Here is a 16,495-nt window from a genome sequence, read left to right on the forward strand (position 1 = left end):
GTAGACTGAAAATAGAAGTTGCAGTGAATGCTTCTTTGCTGTGCTGAAACCTAATCAAGAGTATGATCTCTCAGAAGTCTAAGATTTCTGGGTAATTCATATGTGGAAATTATGTATTGTAAAGTTTTTCATTTTAACTAGGGAAGTGGTTCAACCTGATGTCATGGAAGAGATGGTCGTATCGTGTGTGATTAAACACTTAAACTTAGTTGATGCCCTGCAGTCTTTAATCAATTTCCAATATCAAGAGGAACATGCTGAAGAATATGATTTATTATGTAAGATTATGGGGGAGACCTTTAAGAAGCTCAATGCCATGGAGAGGCAGCTTCAGGTAATGAAGACCAAAGTATTTATTATTTCCTCATAAAGGATAGAAAGGATTTCTTAAGTGTTGGATGTTAAAAGAGCTCCAAGTTTATTCTTAATTTTTTAAAGAATAGTGTAGCTTAGATTGCTTAATTCATATGTAAGCTAGGTATTACTTGTTGAATCTCTTTACCTTGATCCTTACTTTAATGTATTTATCAGAGTGTTGCAGAATTGGAACAGAAATGGCAAAACGAGGTTGATGATGCCATGCAAGGGAAACTGGAAAACAATACACCATTCTTTTATGATTATCATTTTAATGAGGTGAGCATATTAATATAGCTTAAAAAGTCCTAATCCCAGCCAACAGAGCCAGTCCTTTTCCCTCCCCTCCCCACTAGCATCCCCAGCTAACAGGTTTGGAAGTGATGGCCAGATTGGTAGAGGCCTCCCATGTTAGTGCAGCTTATTCTCTGTGTAGACTGAAAATAGAAGTTGCAGTGAATGCTTCTTTACTGTGTCCAAACCTAATCAGAAGCATAATCTCTCAGTTGTCTAAAATTTCTGGGTAATTAATTTAGCTAGCCCATAGAACTATTCCAGAGGCATCCTTTTTTCATCTAGGGTGAGCCCATGCTACCTTCACAGAAGGAGGAAGTCATTTCCGCTGTATAACCTAAAATTGACCCATTTGGTTTTTTCCCCAAGTAGCATGTGATGATGCTGATTAGACCAGAACTACAAATAACCAGCTATTGAAGTTATTTCTAACTGACCAGTTTGTTTATAAAGATGCTGAGGAAACTGAGTCGTGATCAGATTTCACTCTGTCTGTAAAAACTGAAAAGAAACAATCCCCAGAGAGGAGCCAGTGCCATTTTTAGTCATCAAAATGTCAGCTATTGACTGATAAACTCTTTCCGTCCCTCAGAAGTGTCCAAAAGATGCTATTTTCTCCCTTTAAGACCTGCTAATCTAATGCATTGTACCAAGGCCATTGGTGTTACAGGTTATGCATCCATTTTTTTTTTCTCCAATCATTCTTTAGAACAAAATGAAGGAACTGGAACTCTTGTGTTCAATGAAGGAGGTTTCCTTTGATGGAAGTGACCTTGAGAGCATGGTCTTGTCATTGAGGTTGGTGATGGTAAAACAAGAACGTGTTGAATTTATCACATGGATGTTTCTGCCAGACAGAGATTATAAATGTCTTTATACCATCTCAGATCTGACAAAGAATCCATGTGTTTGCTAAGAATTTCAGACATGGGACAGACTTCTAAAGTCAAAATATCATAGTTTTTTTATGAACCAAAGTAGACCTTTAAAATTGGGGGCAATACATAAAGTGGGTACAAGTTATAGTTTGGCTGTTTTTGAAAGTAATGAGAGAAAAGCCCAGCTTGCTGAGGCTGCTTTTTCCCTCTCAAATCCTCTAGGCAAGCTCTTTGGTTTTGCCAAATCAATGAATGATTGGTAGGACATGGATTTTTCTTTTGTAGGGAGAAGTTTCTTCAGGAAGTGAATTCTCTTGTTCAGAAACCCCCACACCCTCTGGCTAAAACAAAAACACTAGTCAAGAGCCTGATGAACAGAGCTGAACTGCTGCTGCACGTCACCATTGCTGCCCAGTCCGGCATCCCAAGGAGCGTGTCAGGGACACCCGCAGAGACACCAGGTACTGCTGGCCAAGGCTGTGGGGCCTTGCAGGGCTCCGAAAGCTCTTACTCCTCTCTATTCTTCAAGCTGCAAAAAGTGAAATTCTAGCATTTTTCTGCCTGCCCTTTATTTTTCCCCTTGGAAAATCTGGCACATTATTATTTGATCCTTATGTTGGATTCAGTGAGCATAACTGTACTTCCTCCTGATGCGACTGCTCCTCCATCAGTCCTGTGCCCTCCAGGGCTGGGATTTCATTGTGGAAAGAGCTCCTGGCATGGAACATCCCTCCATGGGTGAAGTTGGGCAGGTTAAGTAACTTGCCCAGGGTCAAAGGCAAGACTTGAACCCAGCTCTTTGGGACTCTTGGGTCCAAAGCTAGTCCTCAGTCTGCTGGTCATGCTGCTTCCCTGTGCCTTTTTAGCTTCTGAAATACAGCATTTGGTTGTATGATGGCAACTACCACTTACCAGTGTTTTTGGGATCCCATCTTTATTAAGTGACTAATTATAATTTGATCCTCACAAAACAACCTTGGGAGGTAGGTGCTATTATGATCCACATTTTACAGTTGAGGAAACTGAGGCAAACAGGGATAAGTGGCATCCCAGTGTCTGAGGCCAGATTTGAACCCAGGTCATCCTGAACCCAGGCCTAGTGCTGTACCCACTGTACCACCCAACTGCCTCCAGACTAGTAGGCAGTCTTATCATGGGTGGTTGTTAATACATAAGTCGAATTGAATTTTAACAACAGCAAGCGTCTATGTAATCTTTTAAATGCGTCACCTCATTTGATCCTCACGAGCCCTGTGAGGTACGTGTTAGTCTTTCTGTGATGAGACTGAGGCTGAGAGAGGCTCTCACACAGAAGCGGTCTTGTTAGAGGCAGAATTCGAACTCAGGCCTTCCTTGCTCCATTTGTACTGCTTTTGCTGCTAGATCACATTGCTGCCTGCTGTGGCCAGTAGTTGGTTAACAGATGATAATAAAAGTCTTTGGAGCTCAGTCAGTCAGCCAGCATTCACAAAGCTCTGGCTGCAAGCTGATTGCCTCTTCTGACATTCCTTTAGACAAATTTGGATCAAAGGCCACAGGGCCCGGTACTAAAGGGTCCCTTGTTTCCTGTACACGCCTTCTTCTGGGCATGTCTGCCTGCCCCTCTTTCACAAACACCTTCCATAAGGTAAAGGGTGTGTCCGTAGGAGAGGAGCCACCAACAATGAAGCCCAGATCTAAAGGATAAAAGGAAGCAAGCGAGAAGTAGCCTTTGCAGAAAATGGTACAGGGAAGAGGGCTCTGGCTTTGGAGCCCCAGAACCGGGGTTCAAATCCAGGCTCTGCTCCATGCTACCTCTTACCTCTGTGACCTTGGCAAGCTACCTAACCCTCCCTAGGCCCCAGCTTCCTTACCTTGCCAGTCACTGGCAATTCTTTATCTGGATTTGTTTTGGTGTTTTGTTTTTTTCTTAAAAATTAATTAATTTATTTTTAGTTTACAACATTCATTTCCACAAGCTTTTGAGTTCCAAATTTTCTCCCCATCCCTCTCCTCCCCTCTCTCCCCCCTCCCCATATGGCATGCAATCCTATATAGGCTCTATATATACATTCACACTAAACATATTTTCACATTATTCATGTATTTGTTTTGTTTTAAATAAATGGGCTCAGAGCAGCAGGTCTCCAACTCTTTGGTCTCCAGACTCCTTTACACTTTTAAAAATGACAAGAAATCTTCCTCCCCCTCACCCTCCCCCGAGAGAGCTTGTCTTGATGTAGGTTATATCTATCAATATTTACCATATTAGAAATAAAAACTGAAAAAAATTTAAATACTATTATTTATTCATTTTAAAAGAATGATAAATTTATTATGTTAGTATAGCACTTTTAAATGAAAAAAAAATAGCTACATTTTCCAAAAACAAAAAAGTTTAGTGAGAATGGCATCATTTCACATATTTTTCCAAGTCTCTTTAATGTCTAACTTACTAGAAGACTTAGATTCTCATGGATCCTTCTGTGTTCAATCTGTTGTGATATCTGTTTAAATCTGACCTCCCACAGATGTGTAGTTGGAAAAGGGAGGAGTGTTTTAGTAGGCAAATAATACCTTAGTGTAATGATGAACATAATTTTGCCCTTATGGCCTCCCCGGTAGCATCTTAGGGGTCTGGTAGCCCACTTGATGAACTGCTGGCCTCCACATCCCAGAGCTGTGACTCAGACATCACTAACATCATCATCACTTGCTCTTTCCCATCTTCTGCTCCATGAAAAATGCCCGTATTGAAATAAGTGACCTTGCAGGAAGCTAAGGGGATTCTGCCAGATCTTAGAACTATAACTTAATTACCTGAGGTTAGAAAACACCTTGAGACTTGAGGATCCTCATTGGGCTTTCAGAACTGTGAGCATTGGCATCGTCTTGGTGCGTGGCGGGGCACCTGGGGAAGGAGGAATGCATTGGGACAGGGGTAGGAACACAGTAAGAGCAGAACAGCCATGACAATGGAGCTGTTCTCTTGTGTCTCATTCCAGCCTGTAAATCAGCATCTGAGACCAAGGTGATCACTCATGCTGTCCGGCAGCCTGTGTTTCTTCGCAGCATGTCTGCTCCATCTGACCTGGAAATGATTGGGAATGAAGACTTGGAATTCACTCGAGCAAGCCAAAGGTAAGCTGCCCGTGGCATGGTGGGGGCAAGGCCCAGGGTTTGACCAGGCACTCTGGCAGCTGTGCCATCGCCTGACCCAGAACTGTTCTCCACAGGCGTCGACACGTCCCCAGCCACCGGAGCAGCTCCTTCACACTCCTTCAGTCTCTGGCGATCGAGGACAGCAGGGACAAGCCTACATACAGTGTCTTGTTAGGACAGCTGTTTGCCTTCATTGGGACCAACCCAGACCAAGCAGTAGGTCACACCTTGCCCTCCTCTCCTTCATTCCCATCAAGCACAACGTGACAGTGCCAGTCAGACCGAGGAAAGGCATCGGTCATTAGAGCATGCTTTGATCTCTGGTGTTTCAGGTGTCCAGCAGCAGCTTCCTCCTCGCTGCTCAGACCAGGTGGCGGCGTGGGAACACCCGGAAGCAGGCGCTTGTGCACATGCGGGAGCTGCTGACTGCAGCCGTCCGAGTCGGGGGAGTGACGCATCTCGTAGGGCCAGTCACTATGGTGCTTCAAGGTGGACCCAGGTCTGTCATTGGTCACTGTTGTCAGTTTGGGATCAAGTCGCTTACTCTCTCTCCTCTTCCCGCCCCCCCCCCCCCCAACTCTGTTTTTAATCAGCTCCCTCACAAGAAAATAACCATAAGAAGCTTTACTCACTCATGAGGGAAGCCAGTCTGTAGACTCTGTTACCTGGGGCCAGAACATGGGCAGTGATTAAACAAACTCAAAATAATTATTTGCTAACTTACAACGATTTTACAGTCGCTTTTGACAAACTGTGCCTTGACACTTGGCCACTTGCAGCTGAGTGTCCCCTAGAGCTCTTCACTTGCATTCCTCACAGACCTCCAAGGACTTTAATCAGCGACAGAAAAGACCGGGACCAAAGGCCACTTATGCACCTTTAGCTCCCTCTGCATCCCATGCCAATTACTGGCAGTATTTTTGTTTTCTTTTAATTATAAAATTGATAACAATCTCAACAAATATAAACAGTCAAAATAAAGAATCAGTCCTAAATTGAACCATATAATCAGAAGTATTTTAAAAGAAAATCATACATAATTTATGGCAATAATAATAGTAGGGTTTTTACTCTCATGATTCCCTTATGATCTCTTCCCTTTGTGTAGTTTTAACTTTTGTTGTTTTTTAATATCTAGTCAGAGTAATTTTTCTGATCTCATCATTACTTTGGAGATTTTAGCCAAGAAGTGCAGGTTCAGGTACAGGCTGGCCATGGGCACTTGTGCTCAGGAAGTCTTGAATAGAAATCGGGAGACTCTGCCTATCAGACATGCTTCTATACCACATCGGGACATCCCTTCTCAGCCAGTCTGAGAGCCCTCAAGACATTTGACATGTTCTGTTTTTCTCTTGGGGTTTGGGGAAGAGTAAACCCATGTTTTTTATATCACTTGGGTTCTAGTCTCAGAAGTGCCATTTGCTAAGTGGATGACTTGAACAAGCCACTCTTCTTTGGGCCTTGGTTTTCTTCATCCTGTCCATAGCTCTGGACCGTGTGGAGTTGCTCGCAGAAGTTCTTCTGTGATTTCTCAGTATCACCACCCTCTTTGACTTGGTCTAAGAAATGTGTTTTGATTTCTGTTTTTATAGAATTGAAGAACTCACCTGTGGTGGAATGGTCGAGCAAGTGCAGGAAGCCTTCGGAGAGACAATGACCTCTGTGGTGTCCTTGTGTGCTCGTTATCCTATCGCTTGTGCAAATAGCATTGGTCTCTTATGCACCATACCTTACACCAGGTAAAGATCTGTGCCTGAGAAACAAGAAAATGCCAACCTGCCATTGTATTCTTAGAAAGTTGAGCATCTTATTAAAATGTTCCCCTCCTTTTCATTGAGGGAGCGATGAATCAACAAGCTTTTATTAAGCATCTACCACATGCCCATCACTACAGATACAAAGATAAAAATAAATCCAAATACAAAAGATAAAAATAAAGTAGTTCCTGCCCCCAAAGAGCTTACATTCTACTGAGGGAGGCAAAATGTACACATACAATTATATGCAAAGTAACTTTGTTGGGGAGGCACTGACAACTGGGAGAGGACTTACCTGACATTGGGGCCAAGCTTTGGAATTATCTGGGAATTTTAAGAGGCACTGGACTGGTGAGGAAGGAGAGTAGTCTCAGCTTTCCTATGCGAGAACATTCATGAGATGACTGCTTTTATTCCATTTGCTATTTAAAAAGTTTGAGCTCTGACTCTATTGGCTTTTGGTTGTGTTGAGTTTGCAGGCTTTTGTAGTTCAAAAGAAATTGTCACCCACCCTGACTTTGGATTTATTACGTCTCTTACAACTTTGAAGACCCCATGTAAATTCCATAATATTGATGCCTCTAGAGTCATAAACAGACATTGATAATTGCATTATGTTGTGAAAATGGTTGACTTGTAAGGTCTTAATTGTGCATGGTACTGATCAGAGACCTCCCCCAGACATTTTTCCAACCCCCTGGATGAACTTGGTATTGAGCTGTCATCCTGTGAGGATCTTTCACTTAAGCCAACTTTTCTGATGCCTTTTTTCTCCCTGTGTAGGAGTGAAGAAAAGTGCCTGGTCCGCAGTGGCCTTGTTCAGCTCATGGACAGACTCTGTAGCTTGAGCAGTCAGGCCGAGGCCAGCTCCAGCGAGAAGCAGACCAAGAAGCAGAAAGTGGCCGCAATGGCCTGGGCAGCCTTCCAGGTGCTCGCCAATCGCTGCGTAGAGTGGGAAAAAGAAGAAGGTGAGAAGAGGGGAGCCGCAGCCCCAACGCAGGCCTGCCTTGGACCCCCCACCCCTGGCTCATGCAGCTAGAGGCTTTTCTTCTCACTGATTCTGAGAAAACCATGAGTTAAAGCAAAGGTTCCCAAAGTGGGCAATACCTCCCCCTGAGGGGTGCTGGAATAATCCAGGGGATAGTAGTAGCTTCAGGTGATGCAAATTTTTTTTTAAAAAACCATTGAAGTATTAAAGAAAGTAGATTTCCAGGGTACTGGAGTAATTTTTTTTGAAGGGAGTGGTAGGCCAAGTAAGTTTGGGAACCTCTGAGCTAAAGGATGTCCTTAGTACTCAGGGTGGGGAACCTCTGCCTCGAGGCCACATGTGGCCCTCTAGATCCTCAAGTGTAGTCCTGTGACTGAATCCAAACTTCCCAGAGCACATCCCCTTAATAAAGGGATTTGTTCTGTAAAACTTGGACTCAGTCAAAAGGCTATGCCCAAGGACCTAGAAGGCCACATGTGACCTCAAGGCTACAGGTTCCCCTTCCCTGCTAGGTTTTTTGGAAACAGCTGATCAGTTCCTCCTCCCCAAAGTTAAGCAGCTTGCTTCTTTCTACACTCAGGTATGAGATGGTTCAGTGAAATGGTTTAATTGCTAATGGGTTAGCATTAGGATGGTGTTCACTAGTTATATTTCTAGATAACATTCATATTCAGTTTAGTGCTTAAGATACAACTCTTAAAAACACACCAGAGAATAATTCAGTATTTGAATGAGAAGGTATGGTATTAGCCAGAAGCAGCATATTTTCATTAAGACTATATTCAATAGAAAGACAACAATGGCCAGATGGCTGGAGGGCTCACTAAAGTCCCTCCTGCAGGATCCTGGTTGTGTGCCCAGGAAGCTCCTTCACCTTTCAGTGTCCCCAAAACTACCCACAATACAAAGCTGCAGAATAGGTGCTGGTCTGCACTGTTGAAGGAAGTTTTCTCTACAAATGAAATCCCATGTGTGACTCAAACAACAAACCAACCCTATTTGCATTTTCACTTTTCATGATGGTCTCTAGTCTATCCTAATCAAAGAAAATGGCTTTTCCTGGTTATCTGTGGAATAGTGTTCCCTTGTAACTAGCAAACAGTCTCCTTTAAGACTAGTCTTCAACAAGGAACAACCTAAAACAAAATTAAGGAAGCCCAAGCTCCAGTAAAGAGGCTTCACAAAACAAATGATTGCTCGAGGAGAGGCCTTGCCAGTCCTCTAGGATCTTAGGTTTGCTACCGTCTCACCATGTGCATCCCATCTCTGCCTCTGACCCTAAAGGTGGCTCTACCGAGGCTGTGCACTCAGGCCTGGCACGTCAGGTATCCAGCCTGCTCACCAACCACCTCGCCCGAGCAACCGAATGCTGTGGCAACCAGGCTGCTGGAAATGATGCTCTTCAGGATGTTCTCAGCCTTCTGAATGACCTCTCCAGGTGCGGTCGGCGGAGAGGTGGCAGGGAGCAGGAGTTGTGGGCCACACCTTCCTCAAAATCTTGAGTATTGGGTGGTTTTTGAAACTACATCTCCCTTTGAAAAATCCCAATGATAGTCTTGAGCTCTCCAATTTTGTGCCAAAGTCTGATGATGTGTAGGTTTATTTCAGCATCATAGGATAATGTTATCATTTGTGTGTTCAGCCCTGGGGGCTAGCAGCTGCTAGTCTACTAATTGTATTTGGTAACCAAAGACCACATCCCCTTGCTGGCAAGATTAAAGCTTAACTTTCCGTTGCCTCCAACTAACTCTTCTTCTCATACCGTGCTTTCAGAAGAAGAAATCCTCCAGCAGTTTAATAGCATCATTACTGAGCTGTGAGGTTAGCGGGGCATATAGTCAATATAAAACCTTAGGGCTGACGGCTTGTATTTCTGGACCAGTCTAGAGAAGTAATACAGACCTAGTTGTATCAGTTTCTGAAACCAGAGGCCTGCAAAGCTTGACATAGTCATAATATTCCCTTGTTTAAAGAGATCAAATAAGATAAATTTATAAAGCATTTAGTTCCTCTCACATAATAGGCACTTAATAAATGCTTGTTTTCTTCCCTTGTTCCCTTAAAATTAAGCCAAATAAAAGAGCTGAGTGTTTTCTGCCAATCACTGAACTTTTGTGCTTGGTGAAGCCCTCTTTCGTCAAATGTCATTGAGTTTCCAGAGCTGGAAGAAAGGTCCTGGAAATCTTGAATTATCTGTTGATTTTAGGCAATGGCATTCACCCTTTGCCTTGAAAACTCACAATTTCAGTGGGCATGAAATACTCAGAAATAACATTCTTAATTGTCAGTCAGTCAGTAATCAGAAAGCATTTATTCAGCTCTGGGGATATAAAGGAAGGAAAAAAAACCCCACTGTCCCTGGCCTGAGGGGGCTCACATTTGGATAGGGGAGGCAACAGGTAAATAGCCAAGTATGTGCAAGAATAAGAAGGAACTCTCTTAGGAAAGGTACTAACAGGTGGGTAGCTGGGAGGGGCTTCCTGTAGAAAGTGAGATTTGAGCTGAGTCTTCAAGGAAGCCAGGGAAGAGAAGAGTCAGAGATGAGGAGGCCGAGCATTCACAGCTTGGGAGACAGCCATGGAGTGTCAGGAGGTGATGAGTCAGGAGAGGAGCAGCCCAGAGGCCAGTATGGCTGGACCCTGGATGGAGGCTGAGGAGAGGACTGGAAAGGTGGGACAGGGCCGAGCAGCAGGGGGTGACATGGATAGGCGTGTATCTTCAGAAAATGACTTTGTCACTTGAGGGGAGGATGGTTTGAAGTGATGAGAGGTGAGTTAAAAGGCCAGTGCAATAGATCAGGCAAGAAGTGACAAGGGCCTGGTGTCAGTTGATGGCAATGTGAATGGAAAGAAGAGGACATAGATAAGGCACGTTGTGAAGAAAGAAACAACAGGATTTGATGACAGATTGAATATCTTGGGTGAGTACAGGTGCATTAAGGATGTCACTGAGGTTGAGAGCCTGAGCGATCGAGAGGGTGATTTTATCCTTGACAAGTTGTATTAAGGAAACTGGAAAGGGGAGGGTGGATTTTGGGGGAAAGATAATGAGTTCTTTTTTGGACGTGTTGAGTTTGAAGTGTCTGCAAGACATCCAGTTAGAGATGTACAAAAGTTGGCTGGTGCTGTAGGCTCAGAGAGAAGTCAAGGCTAGAGAGAGAGATCTGGGAGTCACCTTCACAGATGTGGTAATTAAACCCATGTGACCCAGTGAGGGACCACTACAGGACATAGCCTAGAGACAGAAAAGAAGAGGTCCTCAGAGCCTTGGGGACCAAGTGCACTTAATGGTTGTGTCAGCAGAGGTGGCTGAGAAGTCCTGGTGAGACAGAAAGGAGGAGGAGGAAGAGGACCAGGAGGGGACAGCGTCATGAAGACACAGGGAGGAGAGAGTGTCTAGGAGAAGGGGGTGATTGATGGTGTCAGAGGCTGCAGAGGCCCAGAGGATGGGGACTAAGAAAAGGCCACTGGATTTGGTAACTTTGGAGAGAGCCAAGATGTTCTAGATGTTTGCGTGTCCTCATTGGTTCTGGTGCTAAAGCCAAGATTTTTTCCTTATGAAACCTGTTTTCAAGAGGTTAATTAGTCTTACCTCAGAAAGGTTGGCATTTTCGTTTGCAGTCTTATCTCACATACCCTATTATTCTCTCCAGGAGTCACATTGGGAAAGCAATCCTGAGCCAGCCAGCATGTGTGTCCAAGCTTCTTTCTCTGCTGCTTGACCAGCGCCCTTCTCCAAAGCTGGTCCTTATCATCCTTCAGCTGTGTCGGGCAGCGCTGCCTTTGATGAGTGTGGAAGACTGTGGGAATGTGGAGCTCCCCCCATGGAGCTACTCGGTGCCCTCCCTAAACAGCGAGCAGGATGATCCCAGTGATCCAGCTTCCAAGATTGCGTCCCTGCTCTTGGCAAAATTGGCAGATTATGTAGTCCCAGGTAAAGAGCTTAGAAAGAAAGAAAGACACCCTGAAGTGCAGTCTTGTTCTAGCTTGCCATTTGGTGGTATTGAATGTGCCTCAAAGCACAGCAGGGCTGGTGGTTATGAAGAGGGAGACAAGATAGAGGCAGCCTTTTGCCAGGGCAGGGGCGCTATCTTGGAACAGAATTGTGGGCATCTTCTAATGGGGCTTTGCCTTTTACTTGAAGGATGCCAGACGGTGCTTTCTCCTACTGCCTCTGAACCGGATACAACCTTGGCAAAAGCTAGTCCAAAGAATTCCATCAAAGGAGACAAAGACCCCGGGGAGGAGAGCGAGGCAGTGGACGGCAAGCTTTCTATTTTTATTCACAAGAGGGAAGATCAGTCATCCCATGAGGTCCTGCAACCACTGCTAAGGTAAATCAGACCTGGCCAGTCGTTGAGATGGCAGCAGATGGTAATATAATAGTAGAACTCTCCCTCCTCTAACACTAGCTTTGAAGCCTCCTTGTTGCATCAGGGGGCCTCTGGGCTCTCAGAGCCTGAGCAGGGCATGTCCTCTCAGGCAGTCTTTTTACCGAGCTATGTTGGGCTTAGTGAGAGCCTTTGTCATGGGATGTCAGAGAGGCCAATTCCCAACCTGGCCACCGGGCAGTGGGTTGTTCAGCTGTGGCTGCCCAGAAAGACCATTTACCAAAGCACAGAGCCCTGGCATGGCTGAAGGCCCTGTGCCATGGATCTTGGTGATCTTGGAAGTCTTGTGAAATGTATGTGAAATGACATGTGAAAAATCATGGAAGCATGCACAAGTAAACACATCCTCAGTATCCAAATATTACTTAACACTGTGCCTTGTAAGTACTGTGGATATAAATACAAAAGCAGAAGGCCCCTTTCCTAAAGTTTTTATTCTAATAGGGAGATCTGTCCCATGTAAGAGAGTGGTAGCCAAGGTGTGAGGGCTTTGATTTAGGAAGTCTCAGGTGTGTAAGTTGAGGCACAGGAGAGTCGACTGATGTGTCCTTTCCAGCTCTTGTGGTAAGTTTAATTTGATTACTGCGCCCATGGCAGGAGGTGGCCTGCTGTGTATCCAGCAGAGGGGAAGAGGGCAAGCAGATGATGGGGCCAGGCAGTCAGCTGGGATGTGAGGCATGGCCAGGTATGATGGGCCATGAGCATCGCTGCTAGCTGACTCACCAGTCAGTGCAGCTCAGATCCATAGAGGAGCACTGACTTGGAAGCCAGAGAACTTGGCTCTTTCCCTTACTAGCCTTATGACCTGGCATCCTTGTCCTGGGGAGATTGTGCAAGTGTTATCACTGTAAATGTGGCTCTGACTCAGTGACTGTCCAGGCATCTTCACTGCCACGTCTGGTTTTTTCCCTATGCTGTGCTGACACACAGGAATGTCACCCTGCGGCCTGAGGAAGGGTGGAGTGAGTTGTTTGGATTTAAAGGGCAGGTTCCTCTGACTGGACCAGGACCTGTCATCCTCAGCCTCCCCATCAGAACCCTTGGCCGCTCAGTAAAATGACTGCAGTGCAACAGAGGGGCCTTGGCGTGCTCAGGGCTCCCCGCTCAGAGCTGGGGCCAGATACAGGCAGGAGTGAGGCACACCATCAGTTCTTGGACATGATTTTGGGGTTTGCTCTTTTTCTTCGCTTTCACTTGTGGGCAGTATTCTTTTAAATTAATAAATTGGCTAGGTATTATAAGTACAATGCTAGTTGGCCACCTTCCTCAGGCTTCCTGCCTCTCCCATCCATCTTCCACTCACCTGTCAAATTGGCCTTTCTAAACGCAGACCTGGTTGTGTCCGCACCTCCACACCCCAGTCAGTAAATTCTGGTGGCTCCCTGTCACCTCCAGGTCAGACACAAAATCCTCTGTTTGGCTTTTCAGCCTTCCATAGCCTGGGTCCCTCCCACTTTTCCAGTCTTCTTGTATCTTATTCCCTGCCATATTCTCAGCTGTATTTGGTCCAGGGACACTGGCCTCCTTGTTCCAACAAAGACTCTAGGCATCTTTCCAGGCCTGGAATGGCCTCCCTCCTCTTCTCAGCCTGTCCAAGTCCAGCGAAAACTTCACCTTCTACAGGAAGCCTTACCTGATATCTGTCAAGGTCTAGGGCCGTCCCCCTGGATTATTGCTAATTTATGCTCTAGTTGTATTGTTGGTCCCTAGTTGTTTGTGTATAGCTTCCTCCATTAGACTATGAACTCTTCCAGGGCCGGGCCTGTCTTTTCCCTCTCTTTGTGTTCTTGGTGCTTCACACTGCTGGGAGGAGGAGCTTAATAACTGTCGACTTGACTTAACATGACTCTTGCTCTACTGGGCTGCTTGTTACTCCTCTTATCCAACATCCCACCTTCTTTTCTGGGTACTTTTACTGGTTGTTCCCTGTGCCTGGAATTCTCCCTCCCTCCTCACATCTGCCTTTTGTAACCTCCTCAGCCAGCTCAAATGCCACTTCTTTTAAAGTCTTTTCCAGATCTCCCATTTGTTATTGGGGGAGGGGGGAGGGAGTAGACATCACTGCTCAGAGAGTGTGTGTGTGTGTGTGTGTGTGTGTGTGTGTGTGTGTGTGTGTATGCTTATTTGTTTCTATGTAAATGGGTTTCTTTTAATAGATTGTAAGCTCCTTGAGGGCAGGACCTGTTTCACTTTTATCCTAGGGGACACAGTAGGCACTTAAATAACACTTACTGATTGAGTGATGACCATGGTCTTGTTCTGCCCTGAAGCCTCAGTACCTGACTGTTGGGCAAACCACTTCCCTTTTGGGAATCTTGTCCTTCTTTAAACACAAGATGACATCATTTTTGTTGCCCATTCATCTCTTCTTTCCTTCTAACTACGTGCCCCTGCTCTCTTTTCCTTTGCATTTGCAGCAGTTCTGAGGGGCGGCCATTCAGACTAGGCACAGGTGCCAACATGGAGAAAGTGGTGAAAATGGACCGAGACATGACAAAGGTGAGCCCGGTATGGAGGATCTTGCTCTTCTCAAGCCTATCCTCACTGATTCCTGCATCTTTCAGCATCCTCCATTGTTTAGCTCCATCCATCATGATGGAGAAATAGAAAATCAATTCAGTTCCCCACAAAGCAGGATAGGGAAACAGGACATTTTGAAATTTCTCACAAGCCATTGTATTAACTAAGGATATTTTAAAATAAACTGATCAAAGACAGTTATCCCTGTTAAAATACAAATCCTGAAATGTGAAGAGAGGATAGATGTTAAAGATTTTGGGCTCTAGAATGGTACTGTGGAATTTTTTTCCTCAACTCCATTTAGATAGGTACCACAGCTAAAAATAGATTGGCAGCATTTAGGCGACAAGGCTTTTAATGGCTAGTATGGGACTGAGCAGGGCCAAGTATTCCAGACATTTCTCATATTGATTTCTCAGGGTGGTTGCTGTGAAGTGATTACAGAAGAGGCTGCAGCCGCCCTTCGAAAGGCAACTAAATGGGCCCAGTCAGGCCTCATTGTCAGTGTTGGGCCTCCCGTGGAGACTGTCAATCCAGAGACCATGAGTGGGCTGTCTACAGGTGACAAAAAGAAAACTGCTCAGACCTCCATTTGTCGAGAGAGGAATTCTGAACTTGCAAGGTAGAGACTTTCCAAACTGATCTAAAATTTATTCTTTTATGGACTGGCTTTTAGGACTTAATTTGGTATCATTCCCTTTACCTGTTTGAAATGGGGACATATAAATTTTTGATGTCATTTCCCAAATGATAAATGGTCAAAGGATATGAACAGGCATTTTTCACATGAAGAAATCAAAGCTATCTGTAGTCATGTGAAAAAATGCTCTAAATCACTGTTGGTTAGAGAAACGCAAATTAAAGCAACTCTGAGGTACCACCTCATGTCTAACAGACTGGCCAATGTGATATATAAGGAAAATAATAAATGTTGAAGGGGATATGGGAAAATTGAAATGAAGACTTAAGAGAGGAAGAACAGAAAAATACCTGTTGGAATTCTAAATTCCTGGGCTGCTAAGCCTCTCTACACTAATAATCTGCTTTATTCTCTCCATACCTGTCAGCTTAATGTACTTTGACTTACTCAACTGCAGTGGTTTCATTGTGACAAACAGATATGCCAGGGTAGTCATGATGCTGAAGGCCATTCCCTTTCCTTGGTAAACCTTCTTGGGCACATGATCCCATTCTGTCTCTATCTCCAGAACCGATCCTGTGCGCCCATTCATCAGTGGCCACGTCGCAAACAGCATGGCAGCAGAGGTGATTGCCCTGCTTCATAGTTTGTTAATGGCACCTGAGTCGAATGCTGCTCAGATCTGGACAACAACTGCCGAAAAGGTAAGCATTTGTATCAGTAAGGCAGTAATAACAATGATAGATGATAACTGTCAAAATGCCTATGTAGTCTTGTATCATAAAGTATACAAGACTGTCCACATAGAAGGTAGAACCATTTATTCAGACACCAGATCCACAGGCCATTTATTCAGTCTATTCAGAGCAGTATAACATTCCATACATAATAATATCACAGTATGGAGCCTGGCCATCCCAAAACCTGCTGGGGTCTTCTCAAAAACAAACTCGCGGTACAGTTAAGTCAGCCTGTTCAGCTCTACCTATCATGACAGCCATTAGCAGCCATTAGCAGCCATAACTGCATGCATGTTCTCCCTCTCCCCCTCCCCTCCTGTGACATAACTTCCTTTTCCTGTCAGGAAACTCCTCCCACCACATGTGACTTAGGCTTCTTGTGACTTAAGCAGGTCACGTGGCCTATTAACAGGTGGGAAAGATCTTCAAATCTAAATTGCTATCACATTCGGCCCCAAGATATTTCTTATCCATTATGTAGGGCAATGGGAATTCTGGGATAACTGGTGTCAACAGAACTTTACACAACAATATAAGAGGGATAACACAAGATAATAATATAAAACAATGTTATCATTCCCCCTCTAACAAATGAGGCCCAAAATCTTGGGGTAAGGGGCGAAGGTCTCGTCCTCCAAAGCTTCTTCCTGCTGAAATTAGACGTAGAGCTGTCCCTGCCCCAAAAGATAGAGTCCTATTCAGGAGGTCAGTTCTTTGGCAAGCTGGCATCTGGAACTCAGTTGACACCAGGTCCAGGGATGATGCATCATGGTCGTGGACAGGTCCAGAG

The 16,495-nt window shown here is 44.7% G+C and overlaps 1 protein-coding gene across 1 annotated transcript in view; it reads left to right on the plus strand.

Annotated features, from left to right (window-relative positions):
* HECTD4 (HECT domain E3 ubiquitin protein ligase 4) overlaps nt 1–16,495 on the plus strand; it is a 194,700-nt gene that overhangs the window by 121,849 nt on the left and 56,356 nt on the right. The window contains exons 26-40 of the mRNA XM_036741289.1: nt 142–334; nt 532–636; nt 1,361–1,449; nt 1,815–1,990; nt 4,514–4,649; nt 4,745–4,886; nt 5,003–5,169; nt 6,263–6,409; nt 7,211–7,395; nt 8,700–8,853; nt 11,068–11,348; nt 11,559–11,748; nt 14,223–14,304; nt 14,745–14,947; nt 15,534–15,669. Coding sequence (XP_036597184.1) covers nt 142–334; nt 532–636; nt 1,361–1,449; nt 1,815–1,990; nt 4,514–4,649; nt 4,745–4,886; nt 5,003–5,169; nt 6,263–6,409; nt 7,211–7,395; nt 8,700–8,853; nt 11,068–11,348; nt 11,559–11,748; nt 14,223–14,304; nt 14,745–14,947; nt 15,534–15,669 — 2,386 coding nt within the window. The remainder of the gene's footprint in view (nt 1–141; nt 335–531; nt 637–1,360; nt 1,450–1,814; nt 1,991–4,513; nt 4,650–4,744; nt 4,887–5,002; nt 5,170–6,262; nt 6,410–7,210; nt 7,396–8,699; nt 8,854–11,067; nt 11,349–11,558; nt 11,749–14,222; nt 14,305–14,744; nt 14,948–15,533; nt 15,670–16,495) is intronic.

Source organism: Trichosurus vulpecula, chromosome 1, assembly GCF_011100635.1.
Source record: "Trichosurus vulpecula isolate mTriVul1 chromosome 1, mTriVul1.pri, whole genome shotgun sequence".
Classification (NCBI taxonomy): Eukaryota; Metazoa; Chordata; class Mammalia; order Diprotodontia; family Phalangeridae; genus Trichosurus; species Trichosurus vulpecula.